A 24,800-nucleotide genomic window follows, 5' to 3' on the forward strand; every position below is an offset into this window, starting at 1 on the left:
TCAGCAAATTTTAGTTTACTTTTAATTTCTTAGCAGCAGGAAATTAATGAAATATTACAATAATGTTTCCTTTTTGTTGAAACAATCTGCAATTATTACAGTTTAGTTCTGGATCAAATCTTAAAATGGCTTAAATTCAAACTACTATAAAAAAGACATATAATTCTGAAGAGCAGGAAATCTACATTTGACTTCCAGCTCTAATTTATTTCCCATTTAAAGGCAACTAAGAGTTTAGGATTTGGAAATGATATACAACAGTAACAACACCTATCATTTACAAAGTGCTCTACATTTCCAAATGCTTTTTCAGTTATTATTTTATTCCTTTAATAAGTTTATTATGGAAGTGTCATTTCTTGACATGAAATGCAAGGAGCAGAGACAAAAATTCAGGCACAACAGGGGTCTGTTCCTACTGAACAAATCATCTAAGATAAAGCTATGTCAAGTCCATGAAGTAATATTCCATGTCTATTCTCTAACATACATGCAAGAAACTACATGACACTCAAGTCTGAGGTAGTTCAGTAAAAGTAACATCAAGGCTTATTTTATACAGGCCTCAATGTGGCTCTTCGGCCAAGACCATCCAAAACCAGATTTGTAAAGACAGTATTAAAAGTATCAAAAAACCACACCTTTAGAACAGCACTGATGATAGTGAGGGAAGTCCTATGGCAAACTTTGTTTTACTATCTGACCTAACCCACACCAGGAGACAAACTTTGTACAGGTGACAGAGTTAGCTTATTGGAAAAGAGAAATCCCAATGTCAACATAAATATATGTGTAGTATTGGTCATGGAAGAGTAAAGGCATAAAACTGAAGGTTCATGTTTCCATTCATAGATTAGATCAAGCAATATTCTACTATTAAACCACAGTTCAAGATTCCCAACAACCACCTGAAAATTTTTAGAACCAAGAGCAATCATTTTTATCCTTGTCAATTTGTTTACAATCTTGTAAAAACTATGAACCATGAGCTGTCCTCCTTTTTGTACTGGCTGCTAAAAGCTTAGAGTCAATTTTGTAGCAGATGAATAAAACTTAAATAAACCTGCTCCTCTCTTGCTTGCCTTCACCAACTTCCCATTTTCCTTTCGTCCTCACCTTCTTTTTTTAATCTGGATAAACTGTATAAACCTTCTTAAAGCCTTTCTGAAACAAGGGAGAATTTAAGGTAGATAAACTAAAAAAACAGTTTAAAAAAAAAGGAAAAAAGGAAACATTACCTTTACATCAAAATTACAATCAAGTCTTCTAATTAACACGATGAAAGTGCCAGATGAATTATCTTTTAGTGGTGGAGGCACTATGGGTTCACAGGCATTCTCCGGTTTTGAGTTAATCAAAAAACCCTGAAAAAGAATTGGCAAGAAGTTTTTTTTCTCCGTCAAACTCAAAAAATCAATTCAACTTACTTCTACATCTTTTAAATTTGCTTCATGTATTTTGCATTATGCTAGATGAATTATCTGGGAGCTATGACAGTTCCTACCCTCCAAATGCTAACAATCCCAGGACTTCTAAAGTAGTATTTGATTTCATAAGCACTTAGTTTTTTAAAGTTCATTCCAATTCTCCCATTAAAGTTTGTTTTTGTTTTTGTTTTTGTTTTTAATCACACATAAGCCCATCACCCAAAAGACAAACCACTGTTAGCATGTTGGTATATTTTCCGATGATCACTGACATTTCTAAACCAAGTAAATACTTCTTAAAAATTAACTTTTACATTACTTTCGCGTTATCAAACAATGAAAATGCACAACATTTCTAGGTATTTGTTCTAAAGAAATATCAGCCTGAGTATGTAAAGATATAGAAAAATGTTCCCTGCTACATTGTTTTTAATAGCAAAAGCTGGAAATCATACACATCAATACGGCGGCCATTTAAAAAAAGATTCAATAGGGTGCCTGTGTGGCTCAGTCCATTAAGCATCTGCCTTTGGCTCAGGTCATGATCCCAGAGTCCTAGGGATCAAGTCCCACGTTGGGCTCCCTGCTCAGCCGGGAGCCTGCTTCTCCCTCTCCCTCTGCCCCTCTACTCGTGCTTGCTCTCTCTCCCTAGTGCTCTCTCTCTCTCTCTCTCTCTCTCTAATAAATGAAATCTTAAAAAAAAAAAATACAACAGAAAAACGGAGCCATTAAAAAGAATGAGGTAAATCTGTACACTCTAAATTAAAAAGATATCTGCAAAATAACTATTAATTTAAAAAGTTAAATCAAGTCACTTTCCCAGAAATACAGGATGGTTTGACATCAGAAAATACATTACATAAAATGTTAATTAACAGGAAAAAAAAGTTACATTTACAGATTAGAAAAGAAAAATCAAATGACTATCTCAACAGATGTAAAACACTGAATAAACACATAAAAAGATCACCAAATTCAGTAAATTTGTAAGAAGTAAACAATTAAAGCTATGACACAGTGCCTTAACAATATGGCATCCTCCTATATGGTATGTGAACTGGTCACATCAACCACCTATCCACAGGATATGGCAATTTCTCCTGCTTAAGCTGCCATTGATTGGCTTGTAATGGGAAATGCTTTTGAATGTTTCAGGAATAAAATGCAGCATACCTTCATTTATTCATAAAATAGATCCCCTTCTTGATTCCACAAAGCACTTGGTTTTTATTTTGCAGAGAAACAGAACTGTGGTTATCCTTCCAACATGAATATTTGCTTCAATTCATGTTAAATTTATACCCTGCTGCCTTTTCTGTGCCTTTCTGTGCACTAACTTTTTGTTTTAATGACAAATCACACAGTGCAGTTCTTTTCAAGATACTTGTAACAGCGATTAAACCCAACCCATATAGTACCAACAAGGAATATAACTCAACTGAAGTGAGAATATGAACAGCTATGGCCTAATTTCCCATGTCTGGCAAAGTCAACTCCATTATAATTGCCACCTAGTGGAGAGCAATTGAAAGACACATCCCAATTTCAGATATGTTAAAACACAGGGTAATAAAATAAATGCATTGTAGCATCAATGAATTTATGGTATGTACAGATACAAAAAAAGATCTACAAGTGAAACTGGAAAAGGGGTTTTGCTTTTTAGTAACTGTTTTGTTATATCTGTTATGACAAATGTGTATTATTTTTAAACATAATATTTACAAGGGTCAAATAAACATAAGCTAAAAGTCCATAAAACAATCTAGTTGCATTAACAGAACACTGAATGAAGTCTTAAAAAAAACAGTTCTTAAATTATTAAATATCATCTTTCCTGTAGACTATGCTAAAAGAATAACTTTCTAAATCAACTTACTAATTCTTATCCTTCCCGGAGATGTGAGTCACTTAAAACTAAGTGCAAACTTACTTTGTATCATCCACAAAGTCTACAAGGTAGTGTAATGGGCTTTGTTAATTAATTTGGCACAACTCCCTGGTCCCTTGAATAAGAATGGCCAAGAAGGTGCTACCTTAAGCCCCATCCACATGCCTACTATCACCTCTCAGAGCCAATCTCTTCTTATTGAAAGGATGCTTACTCTGTAACCAAAGATCCTCCTCGTCTCAACCTTCTGACAGGGGCACTTTATGCCAACATGTGGGAAGCCCAAGAAAACTACCAAGGCCTCAGAGACTTAAACTAGATGCTCATCTATCCTCTCTTCGTTGCTGTAATTCTCTGATGTTTAAACAAGAATGCCGGACAAAAATAATGCATCCAGACTGGCACCTCAATATCATCAAATGTATAATGCAACAGGCCTACAATATATAAATATGTTAATTTCTTTTGAAAACTTTTGTGACTATACATAAAGCAAAGTACACAAAATATAATTTTCCAGCTTGATGAATTTTCACAAACTGAACACACCTGTATCAGGAAATAGAACATTAACAGTACTCTGGAAGTTCCTTTCATCCTCCCTGCCGGTCACTATTCCTCAAACCCCATCCCTAATGTCACTACATTGACTTCTAACAGCTTCATTTTGCCTAATTTTACTTTTGACATAAACAAAACCATATAGCATAGTAAATGGCCTTTTAGACTTCTCTCTCTCAACGCTGTATTTGTGAGATTCAGCCCTAGTGCTGAGCAACTATACTTGGCGGATCTTTTACTGCCATTTCTATATAGTATTATATTGTGTGACTATGCCAAAATTTATTCTACTGTTGATGAGCATTAGGGTAATTTCTAGTTTAGGAGCTATTACAAATAGTGCTGCTATAAACATTCCATGGACATTAACACATGTACACATCTGTTAAATATATACATAAAAGTAGAACCATAGGATATCAAACTGGATCATAGGCTATCAAGCTTTAGTAAACACTGCCAAGCTTTCCAAAGTAGTTTGGGTTACTACTTTTTAACTGCAATATTCAAAATAACCTAAACATAAAAATCATACTGAATATAATTTTGCTTTAATGCTTCAGAAGGTATTTAGAACTACAATATTTTAGTAATTTCAGTATTTCAATAAACATTATGGAAAAATTACTTTTGATAAATTACACTGGTTAATAAGTGCACAAGGAGGTAGATAATTTGATAAAGTGGTTTTGTTTAAAAGATTGTTTCAGGCTGAAAAGAGCCTTAACCTTCCTTCCCTTCAGTCTGCACTAAATGTTAAACTATATAAATTGTAAAATTAAGGGGCGCCTGGGTGGCTCAGTAGGTTAAGCGGCTGCCTTCAGCTCAGGTCATGATCTCAGGGCTCTGGGATGGAGCCCTGCATCTGACTCCCTGCTCAGCAGGGAGTCTGCTTCTCCCTCTCCCTCTGTTGCTCCCCCTGCTTGTGCAAACTCTCTCTGTCAAGTAAATAAAAATCTTAAAAAAAAAACCAGTAAAATTAAGAAAAGCATATGCAGTTATAATGTCAACAAAAATGTTGAAAGCAAGGCAGCAGTACATCTTTCCCTTTGTAAGAGTATAAAAGTTAAAAGCAGAACAAGAGAGACAGAGAGAGGTGAGTTATTTTGTTAGTATCTGAGGTTGTAAATTAACTAATTAATTGCAGTAACAGCAAGCAGTTAACATTTGTCGAGCCATGGCACTCAACACTCTGTGTTGGGCACTATGTTCTAATTCAGTTAATCTATGCAATAACCCAAGGAGGTAACTAGTATTACTATCCTTATTTTGAAGATGAGGAAACTAAATCTCAAAAAGGTTAGGTAACTTGCCCAAAGTTACACGGGAGGCATGCAATACCAGGAAGTCTGACTCCAGAATCTATGTTCTCAACCACTATGCTATACTACTTTCCATAAGATGACAAGACAAAATAAAACCCCACTAGGTGAAAACCAAAATGGGCAACAAAAACAAGAATGAACATTTACAAAAATGAACAAGCCAAATTGTTAGTCTAAATGGCAATTAAGGCTGATTCCAAAATCTGATACAAGTATTTCAAACAACGAAGATGTCAAAGGAAACTCTGTCATAATTTTTACATTCAAACATAGACCAAAGAGTTACACTGATCAGACTTTATTAGCTAACATTTTCCTAATGTGAGACAGATGGATTTATTTATATCAACAACTTTCTATGATTTTAAAAATATCCACTGCTCTTTTCCCTAATTTTTTATCAGATCATTCTGACAAAATTTACCCATAATTTTCACATACAGGACACATTTAATTCCTTTTTCACAAATAGCTGGAAATTATGCTCTTCTTATACAGTAAAATGTCCTTTAACCACTACTCATGTTACTTTAAGTTCCTTTAACACTATGCTCTGAATACACTGGTCTCATTTCCTAAGGGCTCTTTGTAAGAGGATGAATAAGATTGAGTTCTTTCCAATATTAATTATTTGGCTAAGGACTAACAGATCCAATAAGAGAAAACAAAGTATAAACAACATGCAGTACAACTGCACACAACAGAGCAAATCAAACTATGGGAGGCAGTAACAAAAAAAGTGGCATTTGACTTGGTTCTTAAGCCTTACAATATTTTAATTTGGGGCCAAAACCCAAACATACTACTATAAATGATCTGACCAATATAACAACAGATAGCCAGGATTGGATCCTGGAATACAAGAAAGTTATTAGTGGAAAAACCTGTGAAATCTGAAAGAAGTCTGTACTTTAATATATTGTATAAATTTTAATTTCTTAGATTTGATAAAGGCACCATGGTTATATAAAATTTTAACATTAAAAGGAACTGAGTAGGGGCATCTGGGTGGTTCAGATGGTTAAGTGTCTGCCTTCGGCTCAGGTCATGATCCCAGGGTCGTAGGATTGAGCCCCACATCTGGCTCCTGGCTCGGCAGGGAGCCTGCTTCTCCCTCTCCCTCTGCCTCTCCCATGCTCATGCTCTCTCTCTCTCTGTATCAATGTGTCTCAAATGAATAAATAAAATCTTAAAAAAAAATTAAAATTAAAAAAAGAAACTGAGTAAAGAATATATGGAAACTCTCTGTACTATTTTTTGTAGCCTTTCTATGTCTAAATTTATTTCAAAAAAAAATTTTAATAAATCAAACACATCAACAACAAGAAGGTAACAATAGGAACTATCACTCTTTAACCTGCTCTTGACTGTACACTTCTTTTGATGCACTGTAGCTGATGTAGTGATGTTTCTGGCAAACACACTGCAGTTTTTTTTAACAAATTTTTGACAGATGCTGCTACTAAGCTATTTTTCCCCTTTTTTCAGTACCTATCTTTTAGGACTCAAGGGCAAAACATTAGTATTTTAACCATTCCAAGCTTCATGCCATTTGCAAATTTAATAGTCATACCTTCCATGTCTTTCTGCACATCACTGAGGAAAGCACTGAATAAGACAGAAATTTGAGGGTTATATAATAATTAAAGGTTAAGCCTTTAACTAAATTATAAGAAAAGGTTGTTTTACAAAAAAACAAATGCACAAATCTAGATATTACATTTGTTGGCATTTTTTAAATCACTAACCGATTATCTTTCATCTCAAAGTTACATCTCCCCTTGTATACTGTTAGAATTCTCCTCAGTAACCTTTTTCGGTTATATATTTTACCAATGAGTTAGATTTTAGGTCTTAATAATATCTGATTAAAAGATGTCAAAAAATACAATAAGCCTATAAATAACAGAAAACATTAAATACTTAAAAGTGCTAAGTCAGCAAATACTATTTAGACCAACTATATAATTTTTAAAACATATTATTTCTCAAGAAGTTCAAAAAGCATTAAAAACAAAATTTGGCTCATATTAATATTCTAGGAATGCCAAACCTTAAAAAAGAAGTCCCAGACTACTATATTTATTAATTGCACTGAGATTAAAAACAAAAAAAGAAAAAGCATAAAAATTTATACAATGTCAATACAGTTCTAAAATCACCCATCTTGAGAATTTATTCCAATAAGAATTTTTGAGTGATTTGTTTTAAAAAGATTTGGTAATTAGCATGTATAATTACCTACTAAGACGCTAAAATTACTTCTACTTCCCAGCCATGACCAAGTAACAGGGACTAGTTTTATCCTCTTGGTTTAAATAACTAGAAAATTAAACAGAGTAGGAAATGTCAGCTTTCAAAGAATGGATAACAACACAAGACAGCAATTGCTGAGAAGAAATAAATGCAATGAGCCTTGCAAATACCTCAGCTCACTGCCTGGAAAAATTCCAGGCCTCAGAACAGGGCAGGAGAACCCAGAGTCTCGTGGTCTCAATGAGTTGAGGAGACAGAGTTCAGAGTATGGAGAGGCCAAGGCAGCTAAGGTTTTCTGGGACACCATATTGGGAATAAGGGAGCTACAAAGAGAGAACTCTAGATACATGCAGAGGTGTCCACTCAAGTCCTTGGCTGAGTAATAATCTGCATTTTGTGGGAGGGAGCTACCAAAACTGAGAAAGAAAGGAGTAAGCAGAACAACCCCTGGAGTCTACACAGGGCTGGGAATTGTTGTATTCTTAACGGCCAGAGTGGGAAAACTTTCTAATACAGAACACCAAATAGTCCTCAGGAAACTATTGCCTCAGAAATGGGCCAAATGAGCCCTAAACATTTGAAGTGAATGAAAATAAAAACACAACTTACCAAAATTTGTGAGACACAACTAACATAGTACTTATAGCACTAAGTATTTATATTAGAAAAGAGGAAAAGGTCTCAAATCAGTGGCCTCAATATTCATCTAAAGAAACTAGAAAAAGTGGGGGAAAGCAAACAAAACCCAAAATAAGAGCAAGAAATAAATAACAGCTATTTTCCCTACCCTAATGCTTTGGATATGTATTACCACAGACAAGTGGACAGACTTAAAGAAGTTGAAAAAAAAAAAAAGTTGAATAACTCGTCCAGTGATAGTACCATAATTTGAAGTCTAGTAACACTGACCCCAAAGCCAATGTTCTTCCCATTTTAGCACAGTACTCATCTCCACAAATATAGGGATTAAACCAGCACTAAGTTTCAGGTTTCCATATTCTCAGTCTAGCACTCTAATAATTTTATCATTGTGCTAATATAATCACCACCTTTATGGCAAAAGTTCACATGCACTTATTATTAAAATTATTAGCAGTCTAGGTCACCTTTTTTTCTTCTTCCTCTTATACCTTTCTATTATCCTATTAATCCCATCTTTCATTGTATTACGTAGAAGTTTGATATGTGGTTTATAGACAACTGGTTTTTCGACTCATTTGTGGCTGTTGAAGTTAACTATCATAACTAAATTGAAGTCCTAGAACACACAGACAGCTTTATGCTCATAACTGAGGATCAGAAATCACAGGCATTATCATCCCTGTTTTAGAGAAGAAAATACTTAAGCTTCAAAGAAGATAACACACCCAAGATTCAGCTGCTAATTGATGGTGCTGTGAGTCACACTGACTCAAATACTCCTAAATGAGACATATAAAACAAGCCAGTCATAAAGGTGTGAAGGTGACCCCAAGATGTTGGTATATCTCCAATATACTTCCTACTTGTCAGATAGCAAAGTAAACCCTAAAGTTGGAATTTTTATCCTCAAGTTTTTTTCCACAGAGCTTCTGAGGGCAAGCAGAAAACAGATGGCATAAATCATCCTAAAAACAGCAAACATCAGGCTACCAGATTCTTAAATATGGTTTTTCTTTCTTTTTCTTTTCTTTTTTTTTTTTTAGATTTTATTTATTTATTTGACACAGAAAGAGACAGCGAGAGAGGGAACACAAGCAGGGGAGTGGGGGAGGGAGAAGCAGGCTTCCTGCTGAGCAGGGAGCCCGATGTGGGCTCGATCCCAGGACCCTGGGATCATGACCTGAGTCCAAGGCAGACGCTTAACGACTGAGGCACCCAGGCACCCCTTAAATATGGTTTTTCATGCTCACTGAAGAACACTAATGAAACCCTGAGATGGCAAACTGCTCAATATATTTATGGACATTTTGGTTATTTCCTACTTCATAATTTATTCCCAACAGGTCAACCTGAAACATTAATTGCCACATTTTGATTATTTATTTTATTGATACACTGGTTCACTGAACAAATTTGCTGAATCCCTGCTATAACTCAGGTACTCCCAGAGATAAAGATTATGCCTTCAAGAAATTTACATTCTATGCCAGACACTGTACTATAACAGAAATGAGTATGATAAAGTATCTATTGCTTATGGAGACCTCTACTGTAACATTCTCCTTCCTGGTTTTACATTTATCAACTTTTCAATTTGTAAATTCTGAATATAGCTCTTATATCTATACATATTGGTAAAATTGCTCAGACAGGACTGAGAAAATACTCCCACAAAATTGCAATCATTTTGAGTACACATACTTCCCCAATATTTAATATAAAAACTGAGAAGCTACCAACTATAAGATAAATCATATAAGTAAGTCTCAAATTAGAAGTCCTCTTAATATCCAAACAGTATCTCTATAAAAGCAGAGAATATAGGGGCACCCTGCATCGGGGTCCCTGCTCAGCCAGGAGCCTGCTTCTCCCTCTCCCACTCCCCCTACTTGTGTTCCCTCTCTGTCTCTCTCTCTGTGTCAAATAAAAATTAAAAAGAAAAAGCAGATGATATAGAAGAATATTCTTATTATCAAAGAGATTATTTTAAAAGACTAGGAGAAACTGTTCCTTCAAAACAACTGCTCTGTTAAACCAAGAATGGTAGTTATTAGGTTGATGAGAAATTTATGCTAAAGGAGAGCTAAAGTAAGAAAATCAAAGTTTGTGGCATTTGAGCCACAACCCACTTCCCCGACACCATTAGGTCAGTAAGATGGAAGCTCCACTCTGGACTGCAGTGGCAAAGACCACAGGGCTCCTTCTCCCCTCAGCTCCCAGTTGAGGAATATGGTATCTCAGCAGGAAGGGAAGGTCACCACCATTTGTCATCCTCTCCAGCTCCAAACTGCAAAGGCTAAATCCTGGTGAATATGGCAAAGCACACAAAACCAAGAACACTGGGGCCCTGGTCAGTCACCTTCACCCTAGCTCACCTTCAGGACAAAGGATCCATGCTGAGAGGGGCAAACAGTAGATCAGAGACAACTATCCCCAACCAGCACACTGCACATAAAGCCAGGGAGTCACCAAAAATGAAAACGTGGTTTGTGCTAGGAAATGATTCAAGAGATACATAGATTTTAGTAATAAAGAAACAAGCACAGGAAACAGTAAGTACACAGTCATTTCCTAGATTAGAAAACCAGTGAGGCTGATGCATTTTGAACGGAGCCAATTCCAGATCAATGGTTCAGAAAGTCTGCCCAGTAAGAGAGGCAGTCTGTGAGAAAAGACCTCCAAAGTTCTTCCTAAAGAAACTTACTTTATTTGAAACAGAGTGTGGGAGGGGCACGCCTGGGTGGCTCAGTAGGTTAAACGTCTACCTTCAGGTCAGGTCATGATCTCAGGGTCCTGGGATCGAGTCCCAGGTCAGGCCTCCTGCTCAGTGGGGAGTCTGTTTCTCCCTCTTCCTCTGCCCCCCACCCCCTACTCATACTCTTGCTCTTTCTCTCTCTCAAATAAATAAATAAATCTTTAAAAAAGAAAAAGAAAGAGGGAAAGAGAGTGAGTGAGTGTGGGGTAAAGTTCAAACCTAAGGGCATTTAAAAGGAGGTAAAAGAAGAAATAGCAAAGACAATTAGAAAACACCTTGAGACAAATGTAAATGAAAACACAACATACCAAAACTTAGGTGATGTAGAAAAAGTAGTGCCAAGAAAGAAATGTTTATCTATAATTGCTTACATTGAAAAAGTAAGAAATATTGCAAATCAACAACCTAACTTATACTTTAAGAAACAAGAATAAGAAGAACTAAACCCAAAGCTAGAAGAAACAAGGGAATAATGATTATTACAGCAGACATAAAGTGAAATTATAAAAAAAAATATTAAAAAAAAATAGAGGGGCATCTGGGTGGCTCAGTTGGTTATGCATCCGACTCTAGTTTTTAGCTCAGGTCATGATCCCAGGGTCCCGGGATCCAGCCCCGTGTCAGGTTCCCGGCTCAGTGGGGAGGCTGTTTCTTCCTCTCTCTACCTCTCCCCCTGCTCGTGCTCTCTCACTCACTCACTCTCTCTCAAATAAAGTCTTTAAAAAAAAATGGAGTGCTATATGTGTGGCCCAACTCTTTGCTTCTCAGAAGGAAGCTGGGAATTAGGGGTTCCCTCTTGATTGTATGACGCTGTAGTGAGGGTAGGGTTTGTGGCAAGAATAAGTCTCAGTCTTTCCTGTAAAACTATGTCAGTATTTTCTTAGTTGCTTGATGTATAGGAATCACCTAGCTAGTTTCTGGATTTCTCTCAGAGGGAATTACTCCATGTGTAGCTGTATATTCTGTGCGTTCATGGGAGGAGGGAAATCCAGAAACTTCCTATGTCAACATCTTGGTCTGGAGTCTATATTCATATCGTTGTACAAGCATCACTACCATCCATCTCCAGAATTTTTTCATCTTCTCAAATTTAAACTCTGTACCCTTAAACAATATCTCCATTTACCCTTCTTCCTACCCACTGGCAACTACCATTCTATTTTCTGTCTCTATGAACCTGATTACTTTAAGCACCTCATATAAGTGGAATCATAGGGTCCTTCTGTGTCCAGCAGGTTTCATTTTACAAAATACCTTCAGGGTTCATCCATGCTGTAACATGTATTAGAATTTCTTTTCTTTTTAAGGCAGGATGTTATTCTATTGTGTGCATATACCACATTTTTTTTTATCCACTCATCCATTGATGGATACTTTGCTTGTTTCTACTTTCTGGCTATTGTGAATAATGCTGTTATGAACATGGGTGTACTAATATCTGTTCAAGTTCTTGCTTTCATTTCTTTTGAGTATTCGCCCAGTAGTGGGATTGCTAGACCATATGGTAATTCTATATTTAATTTTTTGATGAACTGTCATACTGTTTTCCACAGTGGTTTTTTCATTTTAAGTTCCCACAAGCTATGCACAAGAGTTCCAATTTCTTCACATCCTTGGCCATATTTATTATTTTGTTTGATTATAGTCATCCTAACATATATGCAATACAGTTTTGATTTACATTTCCCTAACGATTAGTGATGCTGAGTATCTTTTCATGAGCTTGTTGGCCATTGTTTATCTTCTTTGGAGAAATGATTGTCCAAGTCCTGTGTGCATTTTTAAATCAGGTTAACTTATTTATATTGAATCCTAGGAGTTCTTTATATATTCTGGATATCTGATATATGATTGAAAAATATTTTCTTTCATTCCATGGGTTGTCTTTAGGGTCTTTTGCCCTTTGATACAAAAAGTTTTTAATTCTGATGAAGTCCAATCATCTATTTTTTCTTTTGTTGCCTGTGCTTTTAATGCCCAGGAAATCATTGCCAAATCCAATGTCATGAAGCTTTTCCCTTATGTTTTCATCTAAGAGTTTTATATATTAGCTCTTACATTTAGGTCTTTGACTCAAATGTAAGGTCTTTAATTTTTTATATGGTATAAGATAAGGGTCCAATTTTATTCTTTTGCATGTGGTACATGTGGATATCTTGCTTTCCCAATACCATTTGTTGAAAGAACTATCCTTTCTTTGAATGGTCTTGGTGCCCTTGTCAAAGTCATTTGACTTATATGTGTTTATTTCTGAGCTATCTATGCTATTTTATTGGTCTTTGTGTCTGTTTATGTTAGCACCATCCTACTTTAATTACTGTAGCTTTGTAGTAAGTTTTAATTTTTTTTTTTTTTTTGGAAAGAGAGAGCAAGGAGTAGGAGGACCCTGAGCTTGTCTCAACCCTTGAACACAGCTAGATAGTTATCAAATTATTCTGAACACCCAAGAAGTCAATTGGAGGTCTGAGAAAACAAAAACTGCAATTCTGCAAGTAGAAAAGCAACCACCTTTTGGAAGGTAGGAGAAGCGGAAGTTCACCTGGAGGAGACATAGCTGTAGATGCTGCAGCAAGGAGGGAGCCTGCTTACTGAGGCTACCACAAAATATTAGGAGGGGCAGAGCGTGAAAATCTGAACTTTTAAATTTGCTACCATGGGGGACATGCCTGGATTAAAGGTGCTCAGGTGGCGAAGAGGGACAGAATCCCAGGAGCGACAGGGTGGTCTGAGGATCCCCTGCGTTGCAGGAAGAATGGGTGGCACCAAGTTGCTGCACTGTTCCCAGGCATAGGAGCCAGGAAGCCAGCAGAGAGCAGCAGATCTTGGTGCTGGCTTTCTGCTATAAACTGCATACCGCCGCTGGTCATGCGACTGCTTTCCTGGGACAGGCGACAAATGCAACAAGACCCTGCCCTGGAGGGAAGAGTGCTGGTCAGCCACGTAGGCATCCCTAAAATTTGGAGTTCTGAAACTCAGTCACATACCTGAGATAAAAAGGCTCCACTGGGGCAGGGTGAATGCAGGGTTCAGATGGAAACTGGTAGAAACATTGATTGCTTTTCTGTGAGGGTTCACTAAAGAATAGGGGGCAAACTTTCAGCTCCCAGGTTAGACAGCAGGACACAGCCATTTTCATCCTGCCCATCAGGGCTGAAAGCCATCAGGGAGCAAAACAGCCCCACCTAGTGGAGACCAAGCAGCATACACCAAGCCCCACCGGCCTAAGCACTGGAGAAGCATTTGGGCTGAAACAAGTCAGCCTGAGAATCAGTGCAGAAGGTCTCTCCCCCAGAAGGCCAGCACAAACAACTAGCTTACACCAAGTTTATTGATCATTGAGTGATACAAAGCTTCAGCTCTAGGGAAAATAGGATCAAGTTTCTTTTTTACTTTTATTCTCTATTTCTCTTATTATTTCATTTTTCTTATATTTTCTAATTTTTTTAATTTTTTAAATTTATACATATATATATACACATACTTTTCAGATATAGTTTTTATTTTTGTCTACTTTTATTTCATTTCATTTTATTTTGGGATCTAGATTCTTTTAACAAGCAGACCAAAACACACCTAGGAGCTAGGGGGTTTTTTTGGTTAGCTTGTTTTGTATTTTTTTTTCCTTGGGTTTTTTTTCTTTTTCTTTGTTTTGTGCTTCATTTTTGTTTGTTTGTTTTGGTTATTCTTTTTTCTCTTTCTTTTCTTTTCTGGACAAAACAACAAGACTGAGAAATTCACCCCAAAAGAAAAAACATGAGGTAGAACTCATGGCCAGGGTTTTAATCAATACAGATATAAGTAAGATGTCTGAACTAGAATTTAAAACAACAATTTATAAGGATATTAGCTGGGCTTGAAAAAGGCATAGAAGACACCAGAGAATACCTTACCACAAAGATAAAAGAACTAAAATCTAGTCAGGCCAAAATTAAAAATACTATAACCAAGATGCAAACACAAATGGAGTCCACAAAAATAAGGATGGACAAAGTAGAGGAGCAAAATCAGTAATAGAGAAGATAAAATTATGGAAAATCATGAAGCCAAAAAGAAGAGGGAAAGAAAAGTAATGGACCATGTAGGCAGACTTCGAGAACTCCATAACTTAGTAAAACGTAATAACATGCGAATGATAGGAATCCCTGAAGATGAAGACAGAGATAAAGGAGCAGAAGGTTTATTTCAACAAATTATAGCTGAAAACTTCCCTAATCTGGAGAAGGACACAGACATCAAAATCGAGGAAGCACAGAGAGCTCCAGTTAAATTCACCAAAAGCCAGCCATCACCAAGGCATATCATAGTCAAATTCACAAATACACAGACAAGGAAAGAATTCGGAAAGCAGCAAGGGAAAAAAGGTCCTTAGCCTATAAGGGAAGACAGATCAGGTTTGCAGCAAATCTGTCCACAGAGACCTGGCAGGCAAGAAAGAAGTGGAAGGAAATATTCAACATGCTGAATGGGAAAAACATGCAGCCAAGAATTCTTTATCCAGCAAGGCTGTCATTCAGAATAGAAAGAGAGATAAAGAATTTCCCATACAAACAAAAACTAAAGGAATTTGTGACCACTAAACCACCCTGCAAGAAAGTTTTAAGGGGGATTCTTTGAGTGGAGAAAAAAAAAAAAGACCAAAAGCAACAAAGACTAGAAAGGACCAGAGAAAATCACCGGAAACACTAACTCTACAGGTAACACAATGGTCCTAAATTCATATTTCTCAATAACTCTGAATGTAAATGAACTAAATGCTCCAATCAAAAGACAAGGTGTATCAGAATGAATTTAAAAAACAAGATCCATCTATATGCTGCCTATAAGAGACTCATTTTAGACCTAAACACAGCTGCAGATTGAAAGTGAGGGGATGAAGAACCATCATGCTAATGGACGTCAAAAGAGCCAGAGTGGCCATACTTATACCAGACAAACGAGATTTTAAAACAAAGACTGTAACAAGAGATGAAGAAGGGCATTATATCATAATTAAGGGATCTACCCATCAAGAAGATCTAACAATTGGGGCGCCTGGGTGGCTCAGTCGGTTAGGCAGTTGCCTTTGGCTCAGGGCATTATCCCAGGGTCCTGGGATCGAGCCCCACATCGGGCTCCCTGCTCTGCGGGAAGCCTGCTTCTCCCTCTCCCACTCCCCCTGCTTGTGTTCCTTCTCTCACTGTGTCTCTCTCTGTCAAATAAATAAAATCTTTAAAAAATAATAATAATGAAGCAGCAGAAAGAAATCAGGGAACTGATCCCATTTACAATTGCATCAAAAACAGTAAGATACCTAGGACTAAATCTAACGAAAGAAGTAAAAGATCTATACTCTGAAAACTACAGAACACTTATGAAATAAATTGAAGAAGACACAAAGAAATGGAAAAGCATTCCATGCTCATGGACTGGAAGAAAAAATATTGTTAAAATGTCTACAACTACCCAAAGCAATCCACACATTTCATGCAATCCCCATCAAAATACCACCAGCATTTTTCACAGAGCTAGAACAAACAATCCTAAAATGTGTACAGAATCACAAAAGATCCTGAATAGCCAAAGCAATTCTGAAAAAGAAAAACAAAACTAGAGGCATCATGATTCCAGAATTTAAGCTCTATTACAAAGCCATAGTGATGAAGACAGTATGGTACTGGCACAAAAACAGACACATAGATCAATGGAACAGAAAAGAGAACCCAGAAACAGACCACAACTATATGGTCAACTAATCTTTGACAAAACAGGAAAGATTATGCAATGGAAAAAAAGGCAGTCTCTTCAACAAATGGTGTTGGGAAAACTGGACAGCAACATGCAACAAAAGAATGAAACTGGACCACTTTCTTACACCATACACAAAAATAAATTCAAAATGAAAGAAAGACCTTAATGTGAGAAAGAAAACCATCAAATTCTTAGAGGAGAACACAGGCAGTAATCTTTTTAACATCGGCCACAGCAACTTCTTACTAGATACATCTCCTGAAGCAAGGGAAATAAAAGCAAAAATGAACTATTGGGATTTCATCAAGATAAAAAGCTTCTTCACAGCAAAGAAAACAATCAACAAAACTAAAAGAGAGCCTATGGAATGGGAGAAGATATTTGTAAATAACATATCTGATAAAAGGTTAGTATCCAAAATCTCCAGAGAACTCATCAAACTCAAAACCCAAAAACAAATAACCCAGTTAAGAATGGGCAGAAGACATGATTAGACACTTTCAAAAAAAGCTATCCAGATGGCTGACAGACACATGAAAAGATGCCCAACATCATTCATCATCAGGGAAATACAAATCAAAACCACAATGAGAGACCACCTCATACCTGTCAGGATGGCTAAAATTAACAAGTCAGGAAATGACAGATGTTGGCAGGGACGCAGAGAAAGGGGAACCCTCCTACACTGTTTGTGGGAATGCAAGCTGGTGCAGCCACTCTGGAGAACAGTATGGAAGTTTCTGAAAATGTTAATTTAGAACTACTCTATGACCCAGCAATTGCACTACTAGATATTTACCCAAAGGATACAAAAATACAGATTCAAAGGGATACACGCAACCTGATCCTTATAGCAGCATTATCAACAATAGTCAAACTATGGAGAGAACCCAAATATCCATCAGCTGATGAATGGATAAAGAAGACACACGCACACACACACACACACACACGCACACACACACACACACACACACACACACTGGAATATTACTCAGCCATCAAAAAGAATGAGATCTTGCCATTTGCAACTACATGGATGGAGCTACAGGGTATTATGCTGAGTAAGATAAGTCAGTCAGAGAAAGATAAATACTATATGATCTCTCTCATATGTGGAATTGAAGAAAGAAAACAGATGAACATATGGGAAGAGGGAAAAGATGAAAAGTAGAGAGGGAAACAAGCCATAGGAGACTCTTACCAATAGACAATAAACAGGGTTGATGGAGGGGGTTGGGTAGGAGAGGGGCTAGATGGGTGATGGGTATTAGGAGGGCACTTATGATGAACACTGGGATGAATCACTGAATTCTACTCCAGAAACCAATATGCACCGTATGTTAACCACCTAAAATTATAAATATATAAATAGATAGATAAAATAGGCAACAGATTTGAATGGACATTTCTTCAAAAAGATGTATGACTAGCCAATAAGCACATGAAAAGATGCTCAGTATCACTAATGATTAGGGAAATGCAAATAACAACCACAATGAGATAGCACTTCACACCAACTAGAATGTCTATAAAAAAAAAAAAAAAGAAAAGATTAAGAACAAGTCTTGACAAAGAAATGGGAGGACTTGGAAACTACACACACTGCTGGTGGGAGTTGAAAATGACGCACCCACTTTGGAACAATCTGGCAGTTTCTTATGGGGTTACAGAGTTACCATATGACCCAACAATTCTACCCTTAAGTATATACTCAAGAGAGAAAAGGGGCACTTGGGCAGCTCAGTTGGTTGAGCGTCTACTGTTGATTTTGGCTCAGGTCATGGTCTCAGGGTCATGGGATCAAGCCCCACAACAGGCTCTACACTCAGCAGGATGTCTGCTTCTCTCCCTCTCCCTCTGCCCCTCCTCCCACTTGTGCTTGCTCTCTCTAAAAATAAATGGGTGAATCCTTGAGAGAGAAATAAAAACAGACATAGAAACATGTACACTGATGTTCATAACAGAATTATCCATAATATTCAAAAAATAAAAATGCCCAAATGTCCATCAACTGATGCAGAGATAAACAAAATCTCATATACCCATACAACAGATTAGTTACCATCAAAAGGAACAAAGTACTGATATATGCTACACAACAGATGAACCTTAAAGAACTAAGTGAAAGAAGCCAGAAACAAAAGGCTACATATTATATGATCCCATTTATAAATGAAATGTCTAGAATAGACAACTCTATAGAGACAAAAAATAAATAATTGCTTAGGGTTGGAACTGGAGGGGTTGGGAAGAAATGGAGAATAACCGCCAATGGGTATGGGGTTTCTTTTGTGGGGGAGGAGAATGTTCTAAAATTGACTGTGATGATAACTGCTAACTCTGAATATACTAAAAGCCAATGAAACATACACTTTAAATGGGTGAACGTATGGTATGTGAATTATATCTCAATAAAGTTGTTACTAAAAAAAAAAACATGGGGTGCTTGGCTGGCTCAGTCAGAAGAACATGCAACCTTTGATCCTAGGGTCATGAGTTTGAGCCCCAAAATGGGTATAGAGATTACTTAAAAATACAGCAAACTTTAAAAAAATGAGGGTATGAGGCTGGTCAATGAACTAGATGGTTTTTAGTATAACTCCAGGTTGTATCTTAAATATTCCTGTTTTTACTATTAATGTTGTTGGTTAAATTCTTACCCAAAAAAGTATTATCTGTTGAATATATATGTATTACCTAATACAAGGTCATCTGGAAACACTTGTTTCAGGAATGCTCTTGAAAGGGACAGCCTTTTTGCGCAGGCTCCAGTCCACTGTAACTAGTATTATTTTTGCAGACAACAAGAAAACAAGCTTTTATCTTATGGAGATTTTTTTGGTTTTGTTTTTCTTTTTCTATTGTGTTTCCTAGATCACACTGGGTAAGTGGAAATATATTCCAAATGCCTATCTGATCACCTCTTGGTTTTAGAATACTGGAAGTCCCATCTAAATATAATTTAACTTGTTATATATCTACTATACCTTTCTTTATATGATCAAAATAAGATTAACTTGATTGCAAATAGAATTTCACATTTATATGTAAATTAACAAATGTCTTCTCCCTAAATTTACCCCTTCACAGTAATCTGCAGACATAACAGCTTACTAAAGAAAAGGGGGGAGGGGGAGGACAATAAATCATGGTGTCCAGGATAAAGCTAAGAAAGGAGATGAATAATTCCCTTTTCACTCAAATTCATGTTGAAATAAATAAAGAGATATTTTAACAGATCAGGTTGACAATCCTTTGGTTTTTCTATTATCAAATCTAATTCCTAAAAACAACATTATTGATAAAGATTTAAAGATTATTGCCTTGAGTTTTAACACAAAACTAGTTGTCAGGATTCTGACTTTCTGATATTCAAGCTCTATGAAGAAAAGACATCTGTTATGTGTTTCCCATTCAGCACACACAGATAATGCTTCACTCCATAAACCATTATCTTGACATTTTAAAAAACAAACTGTGCCCTCTGGTGGCCAATGCCTTTTAGTAAATTTGTTACATGCCACAAGACCATCATAACCACATCATTGTCTTAAGAAAAAAATCCAAACACTGTCACTCCAATCTAAACACTGCACCAAGTAAAAAATCAAAAGCTCAAAAGACTATGGTGTACTTGTAGGATCTGCTACATCCAACAAGATAGAATTCCTGTTGTTTTTAGAGAAACTAAGTGGAAATGGAAATACATATCCTCTAAGATCACCTTCTAAATTGACAAATCATCAAAACAAGTCAGTAAGGTATATTTATTCATATTTTATATTCTGTAGTACTTTACAGATCCTCTAAGAACATAAAAGCTTTAAATGTGCTAATCAATTACAAAACTCCTAACAAAATCTTTGATAGCAAAAGAATTCAGAAATAAATACAGAAAGTAAATCTGTGAAAACTTAAGAGCCAGCCGAGAAATTCCTCAGTTTTGCAAACAAAAGTGAATCCTGACTAAAAGAATTCTTTGATAATGAAGCCAAAAACATACGGTTTTGTTTTGTTTTTTTTTAAAGAAACAGACCTTCAATCATTCATAACTCACATTGTTTGCCATTTGCAACTTCTCATAATAACTCAGTCACTGTTGAACATAATCCGGTTAACTGAAGTTGAACACAAACCGGTTATCAATCTGATTAAGGGGACCAAAACTTAAAATTACTAATGAAAATGGTCATATCCTAGCTACAGAAATTATTTCAGTATTAAGTATTCAAAGAGAATCGCGACTGGCAAAAAGGGATTGGATCGCACAGGTAAACAGATAAAAATAGAACAGGACAAAGTAATAAGGGTGGTAATACTGGTAATTAGTTTTTCCTGTTAATTTCAAAGACAATGATCACAGATTCATTTATTAAGCAAGAAATATACGGAGTGTGGAAAAAATGAATTATTTCATTATGGCAAGTTATCACTCAGAAAAAAAAGGTATTATTACCAAACTCTCCAGAGTGGTCAGACACTCATATACCAGCAGTATATAAGACTACCTGTTTTTCATATCCTTGCTGGCCATTGACATTGTTAGACTCTTTATTTTCACTAATCTGATGAGTGTGAAATGACATCTAATTGTAATATACACAAGGAGAAATTTTTAAGATATAAAAAAAACTGACATCTTACATATTAATAAAATATTGAAAAAATGATATATTCATAAAATGAAGTACTATACAATAGTCAAAATGAATGCAGACAATATAACAATGTAGATAAAATTCAAATATACTGTTGGGTGAAAAAAACAAGTTTAAAAACAAGAATAAAGAAAATTTAAAAGCAGGTACAACAATGTTTATAGATTCATATAAGATAAAATATGTTTTGTGACATAAATGGGAAAGATCTAAATTTCAGGATAATGATTATCTAGGAGGAGGAAGATAGGGAATGGAATCTGGAAGGGAAAAAAATGTTTCAATGGTACTGGTAACATTTTATTTCTTCTTTAAAAAAATACAAAATATGAACATCCAGGTGGTAGGTATACAGGATGTTCTAGTACTCCCTTACTCTGTGTTTGAAATATTTAATAATTTTTAATAAGTGAAAGCAACGTAGGGCGCCTGGGTGGCTTAGTCGTTAACCGTCTGCCTTGGGCTCAAGTCATGATCCCAGGGTACTGGGACAGAGTCCCACATTGGGCTCCCTGCTCGGCGGAAAGCCTGCTCTCCCTCTCCCACTTCCCCTGCTTGTGTTCCTGCTCTCACTATCTCTGTCTCTGTCAAATAAATAAATAAATCTTTAAAAAAAAAAAAAAGAAAAGAAAGCAACCTAAACACAATGACAACCAATGACACAGAGGATTGGTTACATTATGATGTAATTCAAGTATTTTAAAAACTGCGTGATGACATGAATACATATATATTTACATGAAAAGATATCCATGATATTGGATATGCCATGATTTTCCCAAATTTTAAGCTGCAAAATAGCATAAACACTTAAAATGAAGGCATAAATAGGTCTATAAAAACTCAGTTATACCCAAGTCTACCACTATAACCTCTTCGTTGTAGAATTATGTATGATTTTCATATTCTTCTTTATACATGTCCTTTATCATCTTAATTTTTATAGTAAGCATATATTGCTTATAATTAGAAAAATATTTTTTCATGGGAAGAAAAATTAAAAATTACTTTTACCATATCAAATTGAGAAAGCCAGCAAGGAAATCTAATGAAAACTACTAAATGAACAAACAACAAAGATGCCCAGTAATGAAACAGGGAAGTGCAGGGAGTGTGTGGAGTTAGATCAGACATCTTCGTCTTCTTTGACTTACAATGTGGTTGGAAACTAAATAGGACAATATGGGTGGGTCCAAGGATGATGGAAGAGACTACCCAAACTGTGGAAGAAAAAGAGCCAAGATTGGATTTGGGGAATTATACATAAGATGGGAGGGTAGACTTTCCATGCTTTCCTTCAGGGCCTCCTCCCCCTTACTCTCTCTCCCTACCTTCCACACTTCTTCTCCAAGTAATAAATTGTCATAATGAAATAATTCATTATTTTCCACATCTAATGAAACGCTCTACTCCCTGATAAAGGTAAGGAATGAACGAGCAATCATTACCTTTGAAATTAACAGGAAAAGATTTTAAAAGCTCAAAATTCACTGAAGATGCATTCTTTTTATACCTTCGTGCATTTGAAAAATGTCTTTTGATTTTAGAATTCCTATTTTATGTATAAACAGGTGTGGTGTTACTTCTTATTTTAATGGTTCCATTTCCTATTCATCCTTTGAAAAAGGAACTCTAATCTTTGCTTTAGTCTACAAATTTAAGGTGATATTATGACAGTTAACAGTTCCTAGGAATGAGGAAGCTAAGTATATTCAGCCTAACCAAGACTTCATATCATAAAACTATCGAGTGTTTTGGGAGGGAAAATACAATAGTGCTATTAAGCATCTTCCTTACAAAGAAAGCAAAGGAGGCATCACAAATAAGGCATCCAAACAAGCATATTTCCTTGCTGTATTTGCATTTTCCTTCACTAGAGAAAAAAAAATTTCTCTTCTAATCTCAAGCCTTTGTATTAAACAAAATCATTTCTTCTGAAAGAATCCAGAAGAAGTTACTAGTAAATTTTCAAATAATAAGTCTAGTTTGTGGGAAGTTAACTAGTGATAACACAGGGTGCTAATTTAAAAATAATGATTAAGAGAAATCATATATAAGGATACATATCATATCATAAAAGGTACAGATTATCTAGAATACATATTAAGAATGATACAGTCCAGGACAAATCTGCATCCCATGACCTTCATCCTCTGTCTTCTTATCAACATGAAAAACATACACTAAGTACTAGATTACAAAAACATCATATACAATGATCATGATATATCTAGCCCAAAAGGTATTTTGCTGAAAATAAGATTTGCTGTTGATAGCTATACTCAGGAAATCTGATGCTAAGCTTATTGATTAAGGCTTCCTTAGAGATAAATCTGCTTTTCAATTTTTTAGTAATCATCATTATGATGAGGGAACAGAAGGCAAGCTGAAGACAAAGCACAAGCTGACACCCTACAACCCCCATCCCCACCCCTGGATGGGGTATATGTGACATTCCTCAACCACTCCTGGTTGCCCTAAAGCTAAGGGAAGGAAAAACAAATGGTTAAACTTCTAGAGACTATAGTCCTGCAGGACCTAAGTCTCCCTCAGTTTACAATTTTTTTTTAACAAGAAAAACATTTTTATCAATTATCTACAGGAAATGTGGATGAAACTGGATGTCCTTATAACCTACAGCCCATTAACAGATACTCAAGGCAGGCAGAATATAAGGTTCTGGGCCACCTGGGTGGCTCAGATGATTAAGCATCTGCCTTCAGGTCAGGTCCTGCTCTCCAGGTCCTGGGATCGAGCCCCACCTCAGGCTCCCAGCTCAGCAGGGTGTCTGTTTCTCCCTCTCCCTCTGCCACTCCCCTTGCTTGTGTTCCCTCTCTCTCTCAAATGAATAAACTAACGTCTTAAAAAAAAATAAAATAAAAAAATAATAATGTTCCTCCAGGAAGCTCCCAATGGTCTTCACTTTAATGCCTTGCTAGAGGGAAAAATCTTAGCTTGACAAGGGCAAGGCCTCTGGTAACTTGTAAGTCCTCTTTAGCGTATGAAAGTTTTTTTTTTTTAAAGATTTTATTTATTTGACAGAGACACAGCAAGAGAGGGAACATAAGCAGGGGGAGTGGGAGAGGGAGAAGCAGACCTCCCGCGGAGCGGGGAGCCCGATGTGGGGCGATGTGGGGCTCGATCCCAGGGCCTTGGGAACATGACCTGAGCTGTAGGCAGACGCTTAACGACTGAGCCACCAAGGTGCCCCATGAGAGTTCTTTTGAAAAACTCCCTTTTCCTTACCTCCCCCAACTCCCAAGTATATAATTAGCCACCCCTCACAACCCCAGTGCAGCAGCTCTTTCTGCCCACAGGTCCTGTCTCTGTGTCTTCATAAAACCACCATTTTGCACCAAATACGTCTGAAGAATTCTTTCTTGGTCGTCGGCTCTGGACTTCACCCCACCGAACCTCACCTATATTCCAAAATCCATATCAATTATCTCCTCTATTTATCAAGTCACTTCTGAAAAGTATATAAATAAGAAACCTAGATAAGTCTGATCCTCCTGATGAGGTGGTATTGGAATACAGATGAAGTCTGGTGTTGAA

The 24,800-nt window shown here is 36.4% G+C and overlaps 1 protein-coding gene across 9 annotated transcripts in view; it reads right to left on the reverse strand.

Moving 5' to 3' along the window:
- Positions 1-24,800, reverse strand: part of RNF13 (ring finger protein 13) — a 158,341-nt gene that overhangs the window by 93,289 nt on the left and 40,252 nt on the right. For 6 of the 9 annotated variants that reach the window (XM_025880593.2, XM_073898627.1, XM_025880583.2 and 3 more), the window contains one exon: positions 1,239-1,364. The exons of 2 other annotated variants lie outside the window; for them this stretch is intronic. In XM_025880593.2, the coding sequence (XP_025736378.1) occupies positions 1,239-1,364 (126 nt within the window). Of the gene's footprint in view, positions 1-1,238; positions 1,365-6,777; positions 6,813-24,800 lie in introns of those variants that run through there. One more of the 9 variants, XM_073898631.1, reaches the window with a different exon arrangement.

The sequence above is a fragment of the Callorhinus ursinus genome, unplaced genomic scaffold (assembly GCF_003265705.2).
Source record: "Callorhinus ursinus isolate GAN/ISIS: 27379988/994484 unplaced genomic scaffold, GSC_fseal_2.0 scaffold1, whole genome shotgun sequence".
In the NCBI taxonomy this organism is placed as follows: Eukaryota; Metazoa; Chordata; class Mammalia; order Carnivora; family Otariidae; genus Callorhinus; species Callorhinus ursinus.